This window comes from Trachurus trachurus, assembly GCF_905171665.1.
Source record: "Trachurus trachurus genome assembly, chromosome: 4".
In the NCBI taxonomy this organism is placed as follows: Eukaryota; Metazoa; Chordata; class Actinopteri; order Carangiformes; family Carangidae; genus Trachurus; species Trachurus trachurus.
The window spans coordinates 5,171,895-5,194,745 of record NC_139898.1 but is presented as its reverse complement, the minus strand read 5'-3'; the positions used below and the strand labels follow the sequence as shown (position 1 = coordinate 5,194,745).

Genomic DNA, 22,851 nt, shown 5'->3' with positions numbered 1-22,851 from the left:
TATCGGTCGATATTCAAGGCTGCAATATCGGTATTGTATCAGCAGTGAAAAAGTGGTATCGGGACAGCCCTAATTATAATAGCCCAACAAGAGTCTTAAGTTCTGATGTATGTTTTAATAGTGTTTAGTTACTCTGATAGGCTATGCAATAAAATATAAGATATAAACTTAAAGTGATACGCCAACATTTTTTTTCGTGTCTTGCCTCACTCCCGAGTCGATGACAAGCAGATAGACACCATCCTTTCGACTGTGCGTGCATTAACAAGGGAGATAGAGCCGTATCGCCTGTAATTAGCTTAGCTCAAACGCTGGAAGTGTATCGGTAGTGTTAGCCTGCCTCCTACCCAACCTGAAATCAGCAGTCAGAAGCTGATTTCATTTTAGCTCTAAACTCTGTAAATATATCACTTTATCAACATTTCAAACATTTTTAGGAGAGAAAGTAGCCGTTTAGATCAGCAGTGTGTCGTTAATTTGTCTAAATACCAGCTGTTTACAATTTTTTTTGTGACCAACGCACTTCCGGTTACTTTCACAAAATGAAACACCCGTTACCCTTTACATACAGAAGTGCTTTTACTTTGAAATAGGAAGCTAACCTACCCTCGATGTAGCTAGCTTGAACCAAAATAAACCGTCTTAGCTTGAACCCTCCGTTTTGACCCATCTCGTCCCGTTAACAGCATTTGACCGCTCAAGATGCCTTACCGGAGAGAGTTTTGTCAGCTCTGAGATGAAGATCGGTCCGTTTAGAGTTGCTGAAGAGTGTCTCTGATGACTTTAGGTGGAGGCAGGCTACCATTACCAATACACTTCCAGCGTTTGAGCTAAACTAATTATGGGCGATACGGGCTCTCCCTCTTTACTGCACGCACAGTCGAAAGGATGGTGTCTATCTGCTTGTTATGGACTCAGGAGTGAGGCAAGACATGTAAAAAAAAAATGTTGGCGTATCCCTTTAACTCTTTCGCGCCGATTGACGAGTAAACTCGTCACAGCCTGCCGAACGTTCACGACCATTCACGAGTAAACTCGTCAAAACCATTTTTTTTTTTTACAGATTACGATAATAGATACTCTGAGGTAACCTGTGTGTGAATATGGTAGTCCTCTGATATGTAAAACTGTTTTAAACTAAAATCAAAACATAATGTTTTTTTATAAACTGTGTGATCTTGGTTTTGTTTGAGTAATCGTTCTCCTTGAATGCTGCTCTGGGGGCAGCGTGCAGCGCTGTGCGGCTGTCGGCTACAGTGTTGCAACTTTCTCACTGAATCTGGCGACTTTCCAAACCCTCTTGGCGACTTTTGACAAAAGCGACCGACGACAAATCTGGCGAGTTTTTCCGGTGCTGTTACAAACGTTTCTGGTTTGGAGACTCGGATCTGAAAACCGGTTATCTCTGCTGTTTTCACGGTGCAGCGGAGCGGGCGCTGAGCAGCGGGGGCTGTGACCGGCCGCCCCTGCCCCAGAGCACTCACCCGGCGGCCAGTCACACAGCAGTGTCCCGGAGCTGCTGCGCTGCAGCCAGAGACCCGCACCGCTGCTCTCCACGCTGCCACACCCCCCAGATTTGCCGACAAATATATTTATTTAGCCGTAGAAATTATTTGGGAGACATGCCACACTGCAGAGTAGCGGTAAAATGAGCAGATTGCCACTTGACACAAAAGTGCGTTTTTCTCTGAAACTAGAGCGGGAGCTCCGTTTTTGGAGAAACCCAGCTCTCTTCTTCTACTTCGTACTCACGAACGAAACGGCGGAAAAACTCGCCGTTTTTTCGTGGAGCACGTTGTAAAGTCACTCTTCAACCACGTGAAAACCGTTTGTTTCTAGGTGATGTACAGAGTTCGGTTCGACGTGAGATAAAAGGTAAACAAATAGCCAAAAACATGTGGTCCTGAGCGGATGTGCTGAGGAATTAGTGTGGTCGCGAAAGAGTTAAGGATTAAATTCACACTGTTATGAATAGCCTACACAGATTTCTAAAAAAATTTGCATTTTCAAACCTTCTTCTAAAACATCCTTTATTTCGCCACAATAGAAAAAAAAATCCTAAAGTGAATAAGACACAAGAGGATGTAGATCTGATTATCCTTTATTACTTAAACAACAAAAACTGAAGAAAGAATTAGTTGTTTCCCCCCAAAAATTACAAAAACATACATATGCCAGTGCTGATGAAGATCTGATGGAGTTGACAAAATTGTATTTGCATTTCTGATTAATTAGCAACAGCTTTTTTAAACATTTGGAAGTGACAATCTAAGAAATAACAACCCCTTGTCTTATACTGAACATATTTTTTGATTCAACTGTAATAAACTATTTCAAACTATAACAAATTGCACTTCTTCATTCTGTACTCTGAAGCCCTTCTATTATGGGTATCAGTATCTAGCATTTGATTGGAAGATGTGTCTGTTTTGGACAAATCTGCCACAGATGACACTGTACTCAAAGAGACTGGATGCTGTGGCATTCTGGACACATATCCTATGGATCATGTCTTAAAATATATCAAGACAAAATTACCACAGGTGCACTTTGGGTCTGATGGTCCAAGTAAACTGATTGGAAAAAGCAACATTGAACTTCTTCCCCGCTCTATAAGAAGTGTGTATATTTTCAATATTGAAAACTACACTGCACCTTTAAAATTTTACATCAATCAATCAATCAATCAATCAATCAATCAATCAATCAATCAATCAATCAATCAATCATGTCAACAAGTGCTATATAACACATGTGCTGCAAAGTTATTCAATAATAAGCAGATAGAAAAGAGAAGAAAATTATTCAATAAGCAGACCACAGCCTGCCTGTGCTCTACAAATCTATTGTAAAATAATGTAATTGCATGCTATATACCTACATTAACTCTTTCACTGCCAAAGACGAGTTATCTCGTCTTAGCGAATCCAAGCGTAGTCTGCCAAAGACGAGATAACTCGTCTTAGCGTTTTTTTAATGGCAACGCCATGTTGAATGTCTTGCCCTACTCCTCTGTGAAGATCAGACTTGTATCATCAAAATAAAGTGCAGAAAAACACATTTGGATTGAGAGATATAAAAAATATAGCGTGTTTTTCCCCCCTCACGGAGCGGTGCGGGTGTCTGACTGCAGCGGCGCCGCTCCGTGACACTCTGGCCGCCGGTGAGAGCTTAGGGGGCGGCGGCGGGGCTCATGGCGGCTCGGCAGCTCGTCGAAGCTCCGTGCAGCTCCGTGATACAAAGCACCCGTTGATCGCTCGTCGTTAGTCGTCAAGAGCGTTTGGAAAGTCGCCAGATTTTGCGAGAAATCACTCGGATAGCAGCTTGAAAATCCCACGATCTAGTGTGGATGAGGAGCGGACGGCGCCGGCGAACATGACGTGAGCTAAAGGTGGTGGGAGTGTCTGTTGTGAGCGTAGACTGTCTGTGGCTGTGGGTTCAGGGGGCACGTCAGCCAGAGCTGTAGGCTGTGTGTGTGTGTAGATGTGTGCGTGTAGATGTGTGTGTGAGACACAGAGAGAGTGAGTGAGACCGCTGCCTGCTGACCAGAGGAAGCTGGATCTGATCTAAAGCGCCGTGTTTCGGCTACAAAAACCTGTCGAACTGATCCGAACACACGCACACACACACACATGCACATGCACACGCACACGTCACGTACGCACACACACACACTAAAAAAAAGGAAAGAAAAAGTTGTAAAGAAAAGAAAGAAACAAGACTGCAGTAGCGTGTCAGTAGCTAAATGTTTTGTCTTTTGTCATCAAAAGTCATTTGTCAATGTTGATTTTGTTGTTGTTTACAAGAGAACAACTGTACAGATGTTGAGGCGTCACTAAAGCAAAATATAATGGAGCCAATTGTACTGGTACTGGTTCACCTGAAAATGACGGCCGACACAAAAACCTCTTTTTCTCAAGATTTTGGTGCCAAAATGGCATTTTGGGCTAAAGTAACCTATATTCAACTGCCAATTTCACAAGACTGGAACAAGATAGAAACAAACAGGTTTTTTTGCTGGAAAGTAGAGACCCTCATCTGTCCTTTGATGAGTTGAATGTGTATGTAGTCACAGTACATAATATATGGTGGGTAGGGATGGGAATCGAAAACCGGTTCCTCTTCGGAACCGGTTCCAGCTTGGATCAATTCTTGGAATCGTGTGCGTGTCTGCTTTAACGATTCCCTTATCGATTCCGTTTGGTTCAGAAACTCGCGCATTAATTGATTAATTACGTGACGTTACGTTAAAACCAATCATCATTATAAATGGGGGTGCTTAGTGTTTATATCCACATGTCACCGTTTGTTCTCACAAAATAAAGTTAGTGGCGTGTCTGCGTGAGCTGCTGACAGATGCAGCTGACAGTGACGTTTCCTCATCACTAAACCTGTGAGCCACCCTCCGGTCCTCCCTCCCTCACGTCCTGAGGACAGGTCAACGTCTCCTGAACAGGCTACATGTCTATTCTTTGTGTTTTTCTCTCTTTATTATAACCACTTCCTTTCAGGTTTCGTCGTAGCCACGTGAAACGGTGCGCCCTGTGTCTTTTCTCTCGCGCGCGCTCTCTCTCTTTCGCTCGCTCGCTCACTCCGCATAAAAACGAACGTTATGAAAGCAATAACTAGTGAGAAGACAGATGCATAAAAACCATGTAATGGAAACATTGTTAAATTCCTCCTGTGAGCACAGCTGCCCCACAGCCACAGTGGTCTAGTGTTAACCTGTCCAGGCAGGTCGGTCCTGTCTACTTTTTTAATGTTAGAGCCATTAATGCAGTGTTTTCAACCTTGGGGTTGGGACCCCATGTGGGGTCGCCTGGAATTCAAATGGGATCGCCTTAAATGTCTAGTAATTGATTAATTTTTTTTTTTAAATAAACTAATTATTTTTCACAATCTTAAACAACTAGTATATTCTTTATACATTCCACTTTCTTGAATATAAATCAAGATCAAATAAAATGCAGCATATACAAATATCTGAGCTTGCTCATCTTGAATGAGGGTCACCAGAAATTTGTGATGTCAAAAGGGGTCATGAGCCAAAAAAGGTTGGGAACCACTGCATTAATGCAAACAAACCCATTTCTCTTTTATTCCCTCACCCAATGAGAATCGATAAGGAATCGAATCGATAAGCAATATCGATAATGGAATCGGAATCACTAAATTCTTATCAATACCCATCCCTAATGGTGGGTCTACGGAAATCAGTCAAAAAGCTGGAAAATTGCCTGGCAAGCTGGAGGAAGCTGCTGTGAGAATGGCTGGCAGTCAAAGAGTTAATGCGCAGATAAAACCCTAAAAAAACATTCTATTCCTTTACTGTGTTTGAAAATAGTATAATATTAGCACATTAAGCGGTTGACGAAATGGCATGTTTTTTCCTTCTGCAGAAAAAAACACTGCAGCTAGCTAGCTAGTTTTTTTTTGGCTATTGCTAACCGTCTCCATAATCTCAATAAAATAGCTACTATCATTGAATGCACTATGGTTTTTAAAAAAGTATCATAAGGTGGAGATGGTGTTGACATGCTCCAGCTGTGACCATAGGAAAATTGACTAACCCTAACCCTACTGATCATAGACTGTAAAAAGAATGGACGTAGCGTCCGTGACGTCACCCATTGGTTTTGGTGAGTCGTTTTTGTGACTCAAATATGGTGGCCTGAACAGTGCCATGTTGGATTGGCCGGCCAAGAACCCGCCCACTGGCCTCCAAGCAGCTGTCCACGGAGCTGCTCGGACCTGTCACTCAACGTTTCCGCGCCCTAATTGGCCAGAGTTTTAACCTAATAACAGTGAAACGGTAGAGTTAAAAAAAAAATTCACCCCCCTCAGAGTGTGTGCGGGGGTAGAAACTATCGATTGAGACGAAAAAACGTTCTGACACCAGTACAGGCTTTTAACATGTTTACTGAGGATGTAAAGTCGGCGATTTTAACATGGGGGTCTATGGAGAATGCTCCCTTCTGACACCAGCCCCCAGAGGAAGCCGAGGGGATTGCAGTTTTTTGAACGCGGAAGTGAGCTTCACTTCTCAGACCGACAACTGCCCCCTTGGTGTTGATGCATTCACCACAGCCAGGAGAATGAAAAGGGATCCTCAGGGATAGCTGACCATGCTATTGCCTGATTTAATGAGGTTTATGAAAAAATCGGACGGACGGAAACAGAGGACACAACTTTGATGGGTAGATTTCTATGTAAAAGATTTTAAGATGTTCATGGCATGCATTGTTTTATACATTTATCTTCGATTTTATATAAATGTTTTCACAAGGTTTTTAACATTTTTTGAGGCTGGTGAATATTGTGGCGTATTGCTGAGGACAAGAGAAATAACATGGGCCGTAATCACTGGTCATAAAATTGAACAAATATCCCCCAAAAAAGGAATTATCTATGCTAAAACATAACATCAGTATTCACAGTTCCTTTAGATCTAACTTTGTATGTCAAACGTTATTAATTTCTTTATTTTTGATATAAATGAGACTTTTCTACTGGGGCGTTGTGTGGCGCAGTGGTTAGAGCGGCCGCCCCATGTAGAGGCTACAGTCCTCAACGCAGGTGTCCCCGGTTCGAGTCTTGCGTCGGGCAGACATTTCCTGCATGTCATTCCCCCTCTCTCTGCCCTTTCCTGTCTATCTCACTGTGCTATCAAATAAAGGCAAAAAGGCCAAAAAATATACTTAAAAAAAAAAAAGAAGACTTTTCTACGTGGGACATGTTTTGTCCCGACTCTCAATAATCAGTGATCTAATAGTACAGCTATTAGAATATGATTTAGCCTACCATTCATAAAAATCCTAAACACGCAATATTTTATTTTGCTTTTATTGGTGAAAAACAGACAAAAATCAAGTGCATAACCATGTAAAAAGACAATTCAAAACATAGCATGAACTTTCAATTTCAACAGGCAAATATTAACATTATGCATCACTACAGAGGATAGCAAAAGTTGAAACAATAATAATATAAAAATCTATTGACAGATATTTGTAAAAGGGGATGCAACATGGTGATTCTGTAGGGTCTGTGCTGCGGTGGGTTCCATAGCATTGGAACGGAAGTGTAAAGTCAAAAGATTGCTCAGTGAATTTCTCTGGTCTCCTTAACCACCTTGCGGTAGGTTGGGGTTGCGCTTACCGTGGTGGAAGAGGTATGAGAAATGTTACTCATCTTGGACAGACCTTGTGTCTCTTGCACCAACTGCCCTCCACTGCCTGTTGCCCCTCCAACCATCAGGACTCTCTGAGATCCTGAAAGCCCCCCTTGCTCTTGCACCAACTGCCCTCCACTGCCTGTTGTCCCTCCAACCATCAGGACTCTCTGAGATCCTGAAAGCCCCCCTTGCTCTTGCACCAACTGCCCTCCACTGCCTGTTGCCCCTCCAACCATCAGGACTCTCTGAGACCCTGAAAGCCCCCCTTGCTCTTGCACCAACTGCCCTCCACTGCCTGTTACCCCTCCAACCATCAGGACTCTCTGAGATCCTGAAAGCCCTCCTTGCTGTAGGGTACCTCCCTGCACAAGGCAGGTCTGACTCCCTTTCAGCCTTTTCATGGTCCCTGCAGGGACCTTGCCCTCCACAACCATCATAGGCTGAGAGGCAGAGAGGTTTCCAGTGTGGAACAGGTTGGAACCATCTCCCTGGATCCCGCTCGACTCCACCAGCACCATGCTGGTGCCTTGGGATGGTCCACTAGACATTACAGTCTGACCCTGAACCACCATGCCAGGAGCGGGTCCAGTGTGAGTACCATTCACCAGTACCATGCCCTGCAGGTTGGTGGCTGGGGCTTCAGCCAGCAGCATGGTGTTCTGAACCTGTGGCTGGACTACATAGTGCATTGGTTGAAGCATAGGGGCTGTGGTGTAGTACATAGGCTGCTGTTGCTGTAGCAGGAGCATCTGGCCTTGACTTGCTATTGCCCCATTCACTGTAGACATACTTTCCTTCACCATCTGAGGACGCTCAGATTTCTTCCTCACCACCGTCTCCTCTGTTGTGGAGATGGTTGGTTGCACCCTGGGTGGAGGGGACAGCCGTGGGGCAGTTATCAAACTAGACCCAGATGTCAGAGTGCTGATCGTGGTACTGGGTGGAGGGGAGAGCACCGGTTTGACTTCAGTCTGGATCTTCTTGCCTCCACACACTTCAGCCAGCGTCTTAAACTTTGGTCCGAGGTCATCGAGGAACTGCAGGTCATTGTCCGACTCCAGGAGGCTGCAGCAGCCCACTGAGCCAGCAGGAGAGCCCTGGCCCTCATAGTCATAGACCAACAGACCATCCTTCACTCCAGAGCTCTCATTCCCACTAGTGGCCTTCTGTTGAAAAGACACAAAATAAAACATTACCTCATGTAGCAGACCAAGCACTTTTTTTCTTACCTCTGTTTCTGCAAGTTTCTGTTTAGCTCCAAGACAGTTGTCAGCCAGTCATTTCAGGCACAATAGAAAAAGCTCAGAGCTCTACCTTTTCAGCATTTGGTGCACATCCCTTTCTGTTCACCAGACTTCAGACACCCCAGGTACTTGTCTGTGTTCCTCCATGTCTCTCTATTTTCCATTTAAATTATTTTAGATTGAACATTTTTTTGTTGATACTGGTTTGGTGTAGAATTATTAGTTTATCTCATGGTTTCTATTACAACTATTTAATTATTGATTTGTGTTAGTAGTTGGTCAACTGTGATTAAGTGTTTATTTTCTCCACTTTTTTTCTTGTTGTTATTTTGCAAGTAGTGTATAACCCCCCCCCCATTAAGTGTTTCTCTGCTACCTTGAGATGCTGAGGGCCTCAACTGGTGGTGATTTGGCTCTCTTGGTGTGAGTATCTCCTTGTGTGGAGTACTGGCATTCACCACTGAGTGTGTGTGTGTAGTGTGACCCATGTGTGAATTACAGTTACCCTTGGATGATACATCCACCCCTTACTTGCCACGGTAGACCTCAGCTCTTGAGCAGTGTATGTGTATATTGAGTGTGCACAGCCATATGTGATCAATTCATAATATTACAGCTCAGATAGATAGGATAAGGCAAAAATAAGTAGAAGTACACAGAGGGATTTTTGTTGAGCTGTTAATAGCTGTAATAGACACAGAAATTTGCAGTCCAGCAAAAAGATTGTTACAGAAAATAAAGAGCAGAATTTTTTCTCACCTGACCGTAGTACTGCGCCAGGAAGTGGTGTGGCAGAGCCATGCCATCATAAATTCCTCCACCTCCTGCTGATTCTCTGCTTTCAAACTCAGAATAGAAGCCGCTCCCTCTGTTCTGGTTCATTCCTGCCCATTCTCTGTTGCTAACTGCAAAACTGGCCGCATTTAACCCATCCATGGAAGTGACTGACTGTTCCATTGGTAGTGCAGCTTTGGTACCCATTCCTGTATCCACTTTGATCAAATCTCCACCCATCTGTGTTGGCATGTTCAGCAGTGGCACCTCCTGTAATTAGCAAAGATCCAAACATTAGAGAGATTTTCCTGCTGCTTAGTCATTAAAGAGTTGTTGGATTGTGTATTTGATGAGTTTGATGAGGGAAACCAAGAAATCCCTTTAGCCTCCGTAGCGTAGCTCTGAGCAGCTCGCCACTCAGCTCGGCAGTTCTAAAAATAGCTTGCACCGACAAAAAAGGTAACCTACTGCTATGACTATAGCGATTATGGCAATGGGCCAATTTGCCAAAATGTTGAATTATCCCTTTAAGTGTTGGTTAGGTGTATCCTAATATGTATCTAGAAAGGCACTTATAATCAGATGGTTCTGATTTTTTTCATATCTAAATAATTATTCAGGAAAAAAAAGGAAATCACATTCTCATGTTATGAGCCTATGCAGCATCTTCATCCAAGATAAGGCTGAGTTTTTGTGAATGGAGCAGCATTTACAGACGCTATGTCTTATATTACTCAGCTTAAGTAGTCTCACGGTTCACTATAGTTTCAGTGGGCTACAACAGGAAAAAAGTAATCTCCCAATTCTATAAGACTAGTTTTATTTTCATTTATTTTACAGCATTTGGAGGTTACAGTTTCTCCAGTTGGCAACAGATCCCCTCAGGGCCAAGTGAGGTGTCCACACCAGGCTACATGCTAATCTGTACAAGCTAGCAGTGCCTAAACTCATGCCAGCAAATGTCGCTCCTTTGTCAACAATGTGGATTTTATTTTAGATTGTGGAGAGCTTTCCAACATAGCAGGAGGAACTGCTATGGAAACCTGGCTGAACCAGAGCACCACAAATGCTGCAGTCCTTCTGAAGGAGCTAATGCTACATTGCGCTGTGAGAATAAAGGCCCCCACACACCGCCCCGATGCGACGCGACCCCGACGGCCTTTTGTCCGACGAGTCTGTCGCCTCTCGTCAGATACAGTCGGGAGAAAGGAAGCAGTAAAACCACCGTGCTAGTGTAATGGAGGTGCACTCACTCACCCATAAAGGACGTGCAAACCGGATGCCAAGCGCTCATGGAGCTCTTGGTGAAACAGTTTGCATCGTCGCCTGCCATGCAGGAGACCAAGGTTCGAACCCCACCTGAGGCATTCTAAAGCACATTACTACCACCTGAATTGGAGTGAGGACTGACTCAGACATTATTTTATTTAATTTATTTTTTACTCTGTCAGACATAATTGTCATATGACTGTGCACAGAACCGTGATGCGACAAATACCGTTACGCTCTATGTGCACAACGATAATAACAAGTGACCAGTCAGTATGGGTAAATATGTTGGTCTTACTGTGTTCTCTCCCTGGCCTTCAGTGCGGTAGTTAATGAGGTGTGATTTGGTGTCAAAAGGCATCTCAGTAAAGCCCCCTGGCAGACCCGCAGCCGCTCCACATTGGCAGAAGAGCAGCAACAGTGGAATGACTGTGAAAACAACAGCAATGTTTTAGTCTGAATTGATGAGTAAATATAAATGTTGCATGTCTTTAAACAAGAGTGTGGATTCTTGAATGATGTCAGATTTACTTTTCCACTGGAACTACTGTTTCCTAGTTTTTGGTTTATTAGTGATGGAATCCTACAAGGACACACTGTCTGATAGTAAATTGCTGCTGAACCTCTCTCCCTTTCACCTTGATTCCACAAAGTTACTATACTTACGTGCTAACAGCAGCAGACCCAGGAAGAGTAGTCCAATGCCTGCAGGCCCAAATTCTGCTCCTTTGCTAGGCTGACCGTTGGCACCTCGTTTTCCACACACCACTCCATCCTCACAGGTACAAACTTGGACTTTCACTTTCTGAGGTTCTGGACAGGCCTGACCCTGCTCATCCTTCACTAAGAATTCCACTTCATAATAACCAGGCCACATGGTCTCCTGGGCCCTGAGGATAGCTGCAGTGTCTATTGAAAACAAACATAGAAAAGGCATAGAAAATCAATACGTTTTACCCTAAAGTTAATGTCAGGGTTTCCCGCAGCGCTTTCCTGTTAAGGCAGCCGCCTTAAAGGGATAGTTCAACATTTTTGAAAATTGGCCCATCGCCATGATCCCCCTAGTAATAGCAGTAGGTTCGTTACCTTTAATTGTTGGTCCAAGCTGCTTTTAGATCGGGGGAGAAGAATACCGAGCGGCGCAGCTACACTACGGAGGCTAATGGAATTTCTTGGTTTTGCTCATCAAACTCAGCAAATACACAACCAAAAAACTCAAAAACGCTGTGGTGGACAAGCTGTGACCTGCACATTCACCACGCTATGAGATAATAGCGGAAAGTTGCGAGATGGAGTTGTTTTAGAGGCAAAGTCGGACTTTACACTCTAGACAGCTGCTCGGCGGAGTGATTTCAAAAGCGCCTGTTTACTGCAGATACGTCCGTATACTACGGCACTGGCTGAGGTGCGCACACTGTGTCCCTCCGACCAGTGGTTCAATGAAGAAAGTAGTTCCGAGTATTTGCTTCACTTCTCTTAACTTTCCGCTATTATCTCATAGCGTGGTAAATGTGCAGGTCACAACTTGTCCACCACAGCGTTTTTGAGTTTTTTGGTTGTGTATTTGCTGAGTTTGATGAGCAAAACCAAGAAATTCCATTAGCCTCCGTAGTGTAGCTGCGCCGCTCGGTATTCTTCTCCCCCGATCTAAAAGCAGCTTGGACCAACAATTAAAGGTAACGAACCTGCTGCTATTACTAGGGGGATCATGGCGATGGGCCAATTTTCGAAAATGTTGAACTATCCCTTTAACAACAAAGAGCTGCCGCCTAAACTAACGTCTTAAAAAAAAAAAAAGTAGCTATATTCGCCGCCCCCCCCCCCGTCGGACGAGCGCCTTCATTCATCTCCGCATCCTCTCACACACATACACACCACAGAGAAGCGCGCATGCATAACAGCAGCGCGCGTGGTGAAAGCAAAACTTAATACGGCGCGCCGAACCCCCCCCCCCCCGGACGATCGATCGATCCCTTCGCGCACCCCCCCCGCCAACAGGACAGACATCACCTTAACTAACACATTTTCTGGGGGAAACACTGAATGTTCTGGACCTTCTGCAAGTTTGTGATCTCAAACTGTGAAACACTTAAACGGACACAGAGGAGTTTTTTGTTTTTTGTTTTAATTAATTAATGTGGATTAATCTACATTACCCACACTTGTTATTGGGTCCATTTTCGATAAATATATCATTTTGTCTTTATAGTTATTTTGATATTATTATTTAGTGTTCGGCTTGCCCAGCATTTCCTAGTTTCGGTTTCGACGCTGCCCAGCGGGTCATGGTAATAAAGCCGCCGAATCGCCGTTTATGGTCGGAACTACGACGGTATCTGATCGTTTTCCAACCTCCGACTTTCATTCTTGGCAAATGTTTTGGCTTTCATCTGTCTTGCGCCAGTCCAAGAATTTCACTGTGCGCGCGGAGGCTCATGGGAAATGTAGTGTCGCTTTCCAAAACTCCTCATAGTCGCTTTAATGTTTTTCTACTACAAACAGATTCCAACAATATTTTATTCTCACCATTCAGATGCTCCACTTGCCACTTTCCTTCAGTGCCTTCTGGAATGATGGCAAAGTCAAAGGGAGGTCCGTTGGGGAAGACATCCTCATCTTTTGCATTCACAACAACAGCATCAGCCGTGGTGCACATAGTCTGGATATTACTGGTCAAGGTGGGGCAGTGATCATTAAAATCCTCCACCTGGATGGCTACAGTGCCCGTGGAAGTTTTGCCAGGCATGTCTAGGTTGGCAAAGCACAAATGAGACACAACACATCATTCAGCATTTGCTTTAAATACCATTTCTTTCTTCAGACACCAGTTCAGAGACACTTCACTCTTCCTGCCACTTGACATCAGGTTGTCTGGCTTGTGATGTCTTCAGGCTGAGGAAGCAGATTTGATCTTTGCTTCATTGATATGTGTTGGAGTTCTCTACCTACTGCTTAATACTTTATTTTTTTCTATATTTTCCATATTCTTCTACATTGCAGAATTGAAGACGTCACGATGAAATAAAATATGGAATTATGTACAAACCTAAACAGTGTTAAAAACAACAACAACAACAACAACAAAGAAAACAAACCAAATGTTTTATATTAGGTGGTTCAAAGTAGTCACCAATGACCTTGATGACAACTTTACACAATACTTGGAGTAACTTCTTCTTATTGTTGTTATTATAAGCCTCATGAGGTCATCACATGGAATTTTAATCAACACTTACTTTCTATCTATCACTTTCAGATCAGTTGTTCTGCCCACTGCATGTTCAACCAATTTAGAAAATGGCAATAATTTTGAATTTATCTGTAGTGCAACTGCACAAACCAACAAGGCTATGATGAATCTGACTCTCATGAGGACCATCTCAACAAAAGAGCACTGACCTCTACTGCAGACAATAAGCGCATTAAAGTTACCATTGTTGTTTCACTATGTAGAAAATAACAAGCAGATAAATAAAGGAATAGCATTGAATTCAAAGGTATGTCCAAACGTTTGGTGTGTCCTTGAATATTATACCTTCCGAAATGGCGAGCACTTCAGCATAGTATGTCCCATTGACCAGGTGAGGAGATTCTCTGTCTGGCATCTTGTTCAGTCTGATTTCAGCTGTCTCTGGGTCGATAATTAGCCAGTTGCCTGGATCTGAGCCCTTGGCATACCTACAGAACAAAGATACTGGGTCAGTAATTCTTGGATGTGGAGAATCAATCTGACACTACAGAAATGTACAGTATGTGCGTGTGTGTTTGCATATTCACTGACTTGACATTCTCAGCTGGTTTCCCAGTGTCTCCATCGATTGCCGGGTAGCGGGTAATAACGTCATTAATGTTGAAAGAGGTGTCTCCCTCAGAAATGGGAATGGCCTTGACTTTGGGGTCAAAATGTGCACCCTCAGGCTGGTTTTTCACCTTGATTTTGACTGGATAGGTTTTAAATGTCCCACTTTGCCAAGATGATCCTCCAGATCCACCTCCACCAGCACCAGTTGCACCCGATGATCCACCTCCTCCCCCTCCACCACCTCCGCTGCCGCTGCCGCCGCCGCCGCCTCCTCCTCCTCCTCCTCCTCCTCCTCCTCCCCCTCCTATGTTTATACCGCCAGTTGCCCCAGATCCAAATGGTGCATTCTTGTTTCTCACAGCAATTCCTAGGTCAAGATCTTTGACATCCTCATAATCCACAGCCTGTAAAATGGCACACACAATCACATAGAGAACACACTGTTATTATAAAAATGTTATCAACATTTGTAAATTCAAGATCACTAAATTATTTTTTGTGTATAGCTATAACGTTTAGGTAATGTTACTTGGATGTGTCCCTTTCACTTGTTCTGAACATAAAAATGTAACGAATAATAATGCTTGAATGTCTTGTACTGGCAAAATTCTAAAGTCTATCTATTTTCTATGTGTATCTACCGTATATATCTCACCTGCCATCTGATTGGAGGTTTCTTCTTCTGAACTGCCCCCCATACCCTTCACTTTCTTATGACTCTGAGTTTTTCAATTTTTGTTTATTCTTAATATGTACTCAGAGACTTTTCTGTGTTAACACTATTTCTATGAAAGGGCATAGAAGTAGTTGACTCCAGGTCCTCCACACCTCTTGGTTAACTGCCTTCAGGTCTTAATAACCTGTGACTTGCCACATTGTTTTTTTTGCTAATCACATTTACGTCTTTTAAGGATTAATTTCTTTGAATCCTTGTTTATGGAGCATGCCTACTGCATTTGCCATAGTCACTACAAAACACATATTTATTCTGAATAGTTCGGCTGCAGTACCTTGTCGAGCATTAAGATACCCTCATTGGTGTCTGGGTCGGTTTTGATGCTGAAGTACCCGGCCTCGTTGCCTTTCACAATATCAAACACAGCATCCCAGTTTTCTGTCCCCTCCAGGTCCAAGTCATTTGCTTTGAGTCTCATCACCTCCACACCTTCAGTATTCTCCTCAATACTGCCCTCAAACTGCAAGTAAAACGCATGATGAAATCAATGTATCAGGATCTGCCATCTCTCACATCCACATTTCTTATAAATTCTGAAAGCCCATCAGGAAACCATTTCTTTTTGCACCAATATACAGAAAAATATGCTGACATTGACAAGTGAAAGAAATAAAGCTACCTCCTCTTTTTCCAGAGTGGGAAGGTTGTCATTTACGTCTCGGACATTAATGGTAACAGTGGTGGTTGCAGTGTTTCCCCCTGGTTTACCGTTGAGGTCTTGACCTTTCACTGTAAGAGTGTACTTATCTGCTGTCTGAAATAAATAAAAAATAGCCATGAATTAGGGAGAGGAGATTTCTGCATCACATTTCGCTGGGAGATGAGGAATGAAAAAAAAACTGCATGGTTGCACCTCAGCCAGAACAGAACAGCTCCTATTTGCAATTTGTTCCATAAATTAAGTTAGTCATGGGTAATTAATGTGCCTTTGTCATTCTTGATTAGAGTGCGGACATAGAACCTCACTGTATGATTTGGCAGATTCCAAGAGGATGACAAGGCCATGTTAGAAAAAGGACGATACCACTAAAGTGTATGTGAAGCATGAACACTGTGCTGATCACTTTACAGTAAGTGAAATGTTGCATGATGTTTCTTTCGTCATCAGTGTTGAACATCATGAACATTGAGGGTTGGTTGGGCAGTGGCATGAGGACAAGCAGTGATAGACCAGTCAAAGCTAAACATTGTTGCTGTGTTTCATATTATACCTCTCTGTCCAACAGATTTTTGACCCTGAGGGTCCCATCAGCGTCAATGTAGAACATGTCACCAGGTGGATTCTGACCTATCATGCTGTAGGCAATCTGAGAGTTCTCATTCCCTGGTTCATCAGCATCAGTTGCAGAGATTTTCATTATTGAGGTTCCTATAAAAACAGAACACAATCATGTTGTTGTAGTATACAAAAGTTGTTTGGATTCAGTGTTTGTCACACAATGTATCTGTGCAGCCAGAATATTTCATCTGCAAAGCTGATTTTCTGAATAGTTGTGCACTGTTAAAGCAGAAGTAAGCGATCCGGTCGTTTTGGCTAACTTCGTTAGTTAGCAGCCCCCGCCCTCGTCGTGGATCTATTGGTCCTCGTCCCTACGTCACCACATCCCTTGGCTGCACACACAGCCCTTCATGCTGTTCTCTCTCCTCATTGGATAAAGCTTGTAGGATAAGGAAGTATACAAGACGTTTTCCCCTTGGCTTACAGCAGAGCAGAGTGACTGACAGACCCGTGTTTCGGACCAAACACTCTATGTAAGTGATTGCCGTCGGAAGATATAACTATTTAAGACTTATATTAACACAAATATTCCGCTTACTTCTGCTTTAACGTCCAGGTTTACTTTACAGTCATCTAGGCTACAACAACTATTAATCAGTAGAACAATGCAAAACCAATAATCGTGATTATATTGCGTGCGTGCGTGCGTGTGTGTGTACAATACAAGAACACGATAGAGAAACTCATCCCAACATTCCTTCATGAATTCTCCACAGGAGATGGTTGAGTCGGCCCATTTTGTTTGTGATGTGCATATGCATCAGACAGACACATAACACAAAAATGTGTACTCATAGTTGCACAGTATTCCACTATTCAACAGGTGGCAGTGATACCATGAAGGATTACTTTGCCATCACTTACAGTTGCAATCAGAAGTTTACAGTTCAGAAAAAGACAGACAGACTTTTTTGGACATGGAGAAAAAAAGTAAAATTGACTGTAAAACTGAAGAAACCTCTCCAGATTTAGGTCAGTCAGTTTTTCCATTTGTAAAACATCAGAAAAATTATGGAGAGATTTTCTTTGTGCTTAATATTTAAAAATATTTTCATCTAAGTCAGAAGTTTACATGCAATAACTTGACTGTGACATTGAACAGCTTGGTGGATTCAAACAGGATGATGTTTGTGCATAAGAAGCCTCTGATAGCCTGACTGACATCTTGTTAGCTAATTGGAGCCTAATTGGGTGTATTATAAAGGTGTTCAGAAATGGCCGTCCTGTTTGTTGCACCTAGTTGTCACGAGTTGCTGCACGAGTTTACCCGAGTAAGGAAAACTAATTTGATTGGTCGTTATCGAGCGGGCGGGATATTCAATGTTTGGGGTGAGACCGAGCTCGGTGTGTGTGTGTGTGTCTCAGACATTTGATTGACGGATGACAGATCCAATATCAGTGGCTGATGAATCATGAGCAGGGTGACGTATAATCTGTGCACCTGCATTATCCAATGAGGAAAAAAAATACCACACTTTCATCCCAGATTTACTCAAAAATAGAATTTTGCACAAAGTTTGGGATACATCGTCTGATAGATGAGTTATTACATTAATGTTAGGACCCAGAGTGGGCTCAAATTCAATTTTCTTTTCTGTACAGCTTTAAGGTACTCCTTCAAACACAAATGCCGGTGGTGCATCCGGCTCCTGTTTCCAGTGTCCAACCGGTGGTCTAACCAGCTACAGCCTCCACTGTCCAGTCGGCGGCATGCCCGGCTATAGTCTCCAGTGACGAGCTGGTGGTCCAGTCCACTCCTCCAAAGGGGACTTGCAAGCGGCGTCACCCTCCAGTCCCTCCTCCAGAATCTCCATGACTGTCTGCCTGGCCTCCTGGCCACCCTCCTGAATCTCCAGGCCAGTCTGTGTGGCCTTCTGGCCCCCCATCAGAATCTCTGTGCCCATCTGTCTGGTCTCCTGGCCGTCCTCCAGAGTCTTTGTCAGGACCTTTTTGTCCTTTTTCTTGTTTAAATCAGTGTTTTCTCATTTTCCTTTGTTTGAGTGTTTAAGTTCTTCCCATGTTCATGTCCTGTGGTTCATTTGTTTATCTCTATGTTTCTCGTTAAGTTTAATAAATCCTTTTGTTTTCACCTTACCTGTTTTTGTCTGTGTGTCTGCATTTTGGGTCTAGTTCAACCAAAACCTGACAAAATCTGGCAAGATAATGTGGGAAACTTGTAGAAGGCTTTCCAAAATGCTTGCACTTCTACCAAATACTAACCAAGTGTATGTAAACTTCTGATTTCGATGAAAATAATAATTTAAAAAAGTGTCTTGTGTCTAATTATTCTGACATTTCACAAAGAAAAAAAGAGGACTCTAATCAACCTAAGATGGGAAAAACTTTATTGTTAGACATGGGGAAAAAATATATAGTTTAGAGAAGTTTACAGTTTTTCTTAACTGTGAACTTATGGTTTCACCTGTATCAGGATGGAGGTAATTTCACAAAAACAGAAACACTAACCTATAGGACTGAGCTCATCCACCGACCCCTGCGGGATTGGTGCAAACACTGGAGGGTTGTCATTCTCATCTCCAACCTTGAACTGTATGTCAATTTTATTCTCTGCCAGCCGGCCATCAGTGTACGTAGCAACACCTGTTAGCTGAAACAACACAGACAAGACATTCTTTTCACCTTAAACCCTTTGTCACAAATGGCCTGTGAGTCTAATGCGTATGCATGAATATCAAATATGAAAAGCAGTAATGCTGAATATCATGACAGGAAATGTGATATCAAAATTATAAAGTAGAGCAAAATAGAAGCTTCCATAGATCACTCACATTGTACATATCAATGACTTCCCTGTCAAGTATTCCTTTCACTGTAATGAATCCAGTTCTAGGGTCGACGACAAACAGATTGAATGGAGCCCGGTTCGCACCAATGCCTTCCAGGGAGTAGCGAATATTCCCTTTGCCATTATCAAAATCTGTATGAATCTGAAACAGAAAGAAGAGTCAGCTGAACAGTGATGGATTCCACAGTATAATTTTAACAGTGTTGGGGAAGCTACTTTGCCAGTGTAGCTTGTAAAACTACATGTAGTTCAGCCTGGCAGTAGTTTGAACAAACTACATTTCTACCCCTGGAGAAATGTAGTTTGTAAAACTACAGCTAAAAAAAAGGGGAGCGTGCCTATGTTCCCACAGTCCTATGTTCCCTCTGGACTCTCTCTACCTATCTGGACTCTACCTATCTGGCCTGTCTAGCCTCTACCTGGTCTTTTTACTAAACTTAACCAACTCCTTTCTTCATTGCCTAAACCCAACCAATGGTGGGACCAAAGGGCTGAGGGAACATAGGGCCTAATTTTGAGTGACAACAAAAGTTAGAAATGAGGGAACATAGGGCTGAGGGAACATGGGGCTGTGGGAACATAGGAATGACCCCCAAAAAAGTACCTTTAGCAACTACTTATTCTCATTATACTCATTTGACTCAGTGTTAAATAAATCAACATGTGGTGTATATGAAACAAAATATAATAGCCTACAAAAAATTCACATGCCAGCAGAAATATGTCTCTCAACTCAGTTTTATTATTTTATGAAAAAAAGCTGACATTTTGGGTAAACATACTGGGTCTCATTCATGAAACGTGAGTAAATCTGTGTGTAGATTTGCACATAAAAGCTCACGTTACTAAAACTCTACTCCGGATTCATGAACGGTGCGGGAAACTCAGATTTGATCGTAAACACGTGTGTAAGATGATGAATCCCAGCCCATCGTAAACTAACAACACGCCCCTGGTGATCAGCAATTAGCATAGATCTCCATACATGAATAGCCATATAAGGAGATCCTGACCACCATATTAGGAGGTAGGTGCCTCCTGCTCACCTGCGGCCATGACGCAAACGAGGAAAGAGGGAGAGAGAGAAAAAAAGAGAGATTGCGGATCGAAGTCATTTTGGGTGAAGTGGAGTCCAGACAAAATATTTAATTCTCTTCTGTTAGTAGTGGTGTGACTGGGACAGGTCAAAGGCTGGAGGGAAGAAACAGATTTAGTGAATTAATAATAATAATAATAATAATAATAATAATAATAATAATAATAATAATAATAATAATAATAATAATAATAATAAATATAAGGTTTATTAAAGAACCGTTTAAGAAGTAAAGCCAGAAATATTCGATATGATGATATATGAAAATGTTCGATATCAAACATGAAAAAAAAACAGCAGCGACGGGAGGAGGAGTCTCTTCACAGCCTCAGCTGTAGGCAGGTTATATTGTTACAGAAGCACTAGCTGTCTGTCACAGCTCCATCCAAACCGGTGCCGACTGCGCTGCTGCGCAGGGTGAAGTGTGCACCCACCGAACGTGTTGCAACACAAAAAAGTTTTTTTCCGGTTTTATATCAGATTATTTTCATCATTAGATGGAGCCTTGACGTGTTTGTGCGTGTCCGATCCCTAAAACGTCTCTCTCTCCAAATATTTCTAATTGTTTGTCATGTTTAAATTACGTGTTTCAAAGGCGTCGGCATATTTTGAACATGAGAGAGTAATACGGATTAAAATTGTAATTTTCAACAGTGACAAGCAGTATTTCTGTGCATTCCTACATTTACACAAGCGCAACACACAGTCCGGAGCAGGTGTAGATTTTGTGAGTAGCTACGAAAAAATCAGCACTACTAAAAGATTGATGAATGCGGAAATCCACGTAAATTTGCGCTGCTCAGGGTTTACACACAAATCCGTGCTGCTCACGTTTCATGAATGAGACCCACTGTAGGTTCACTATAGATATGTTGGGTAATATAAAGAGAAAATGAAAATCCTACCCCAGTACCCACTTGTAAATCCGAAATGTAAATCAGTCAACAAAAAATGTAATAAAAAATACAAAGAGGTAGACATATTCTAGATTGCTGTGTCTACAATGTTTAAAACCACGACAGGAACGCCAGGGCCAGCCAATCAGAGGCAGCGTTGGGTTGGTCATGTCATGATTCATGCCTTTTTTCAAAGAGAGTTCTGGAACACAATAATGGTCAAATAAAATGTATATTTATATAGGTCTTTTTTTAGATAAAGAATATTATAATATGTTATTGGCCAAAATTGTAGTTTGTAAATTGAGTGGTTAAACTACAAAATGACCAAAAAAAATGACCCAAAAAGTAGTTGAAACACTTGTCGCAGCACAAAATATTAATGTAGTAGTTTAACTACCAGCCAGTTACAGCAAATTGTAGTTAAGCTATGTAGTTCAACTACATGTAGTTTAAGTCTCCCCAACACTTAATTTCAACATAACAAACAACAAAACATGTTTGTGCTAGACAAATGAGAACTAGAAGCTGTAAAGTTTGAAAATGATCAATTCATGTATACAGGACAGACACACAAAACAAATTCTAAACCATCAGTAAAATAATCTGCCATTCTTCAGTTTTCCTCCTCCCACTTGCTTACTTCCTTCTAAAGATCTCCACCTGGATCCAGGCTGGTGGTAAAACAGTAATGATAATAATAACAACACACTTACATGTAAATAATCAAATTTTCCAAGGACACAGATCAACTAATGAAGCAGTGCAAAAGATAGAGGATGGGTGTGTTGTGCCAGATGGAGAACTCCTGTAAATGTATTCAATGTATTTACATCACAAAGTCTATTCATCGGCGGCACGGTGATGCAGTGGTTCTGGGTTTGATTGCCAGGCTTGGGGCCTTTTAGGTAAAGTTTGCATGCTTTCCGTGTGTCTTCGTGGATTCTCTGTAGGTAGCCATTGTCAGCTTCCTCCCACAGTCCAGAAATATATTATTAACTATTATTCATGACAATAAAGTATGAAAAGTAAAAGAATGTTGTTTTGCAAAGAGACTTGAAGTACAGTGACTCACCCTGGCAACAGATTTCTTTTGAGTATGGTCTTCATTTTCCATCAGGACCTTTGGTGGGGGAAGCCATTCTCTTTTTTTCCTTCTCAGATTGTCTTCGGGGTTAGCCCTCACCACAGCAACAGCCTGGAGAAGAATAGACAGATGTAATGACTTTATAATTTTTATCGGACAGAAAAACCTATGCTCCACATGTGGAGAGAAAGTAAACAGCTCCATTACTTCCTCCTGGTCCAGTACAAGTTAGCAGCAAACATTTGAAATTTAAGGAATCTTTCATGCACATGGACTTTCATTGAGACACTGACAGATTCAAACATGGCTGACAGTGGGGGAGATGCTGTTTTCTCCTGTAATTACCACAGTTTACAGTTTGTCACATTTTTGAAAATGAAGGAAAGTTCATCCACTGAAAGCTCTGCTTCAAATCAACAGTGCAACAGCCAATAGTACAATATTTTATTGTTATTAATATTCAGGGCAGCTGTGGAAACACACGTAGCTTACCACCACTGGTGTGAATGTGGTATGAATAAATAATGGTTTCTGTACGCGCTTTGGGTATCAGGTTTCAATAGAAAAGCGCTATATAAATCTAAACCATTATTTGTTTTTTTTACACCTCTTGGAGTAACGTTCAGATGTTTAAAAAAAAGTGCATGCAGAATAAATCCCAGCATGGAATGCAATTGCGGAAAAATGC

General features: G+C 42.3%; 2 protein-coding genes across 2 annotated transcripts in view; both read right to left on the bottom strand.

The window, feature by feature from the left end:
* LOC310984743 (desmoglein-2.1-like) overlaps positions 1-22,851 on the bottom strand; it is a gene marked incomplete at both ends in the record, with an annotated part of 66,805 nt that overhangs the window by 5,589 nt on the left and 38,365 nt on the right. The window contains 10 exons of the mRNA XM_083970058.1: positions 7,159-8,340; positions 9,178-9,462; positions 10,760-10,890; positions 11,128-11,370; positions 12,988-13,209; positions 13,997-14,139; positions 14,243-14,667; positions 15,274-15,459; positions 15,619-15,753; positions 16,211-16,368. Coding sequence (XP_083826184.1) covers positions 7,159-8,340; positions 9,178-9,462; positions 10,760-10,890; positions 11,128-11,370; positions 12,988-13,209; positions 13,997-14,139; positions 14,243-14,667; positions 15,274-15,459; positions 15,619-15,753; positions 16,211-16,368 — 3,110 coding nt within the window. The remainder of the gene's footprint in view (positions 1-7,158; positions 8,341-9,177; positions 9,463-10,759; positions 10,891-11,127; positions 11,371-12,987; positions 13,210-13,996; positions 14,140-14,242; positions 14,668-15,273; positions 15,460-15,618; positions 15,754-16,210; positions 16,369-22,851) is intronic.
* The window catches only part of LOC310984706 (desmoglein-2.1-like), a gene marked incomplete at both ends in the record, with an annotated part of 33,153 nt that continues 28,298 nt past the window's right edge, over positions 17,997-22,851 (bottom strand). Inside the window, 2 exons of the mRNA XM_083970020.1 lie at positions 17,997-18,239; positions 18,821-18,886. Coding sequence (XP_083826146.1) covers positions 17,997-18,239; positions 18,821-18,886 — 309 coding nt within the window. The remainder of the gene's footprint in view (positions 18,240-18,820; positions 18,887-22,851) is intronic.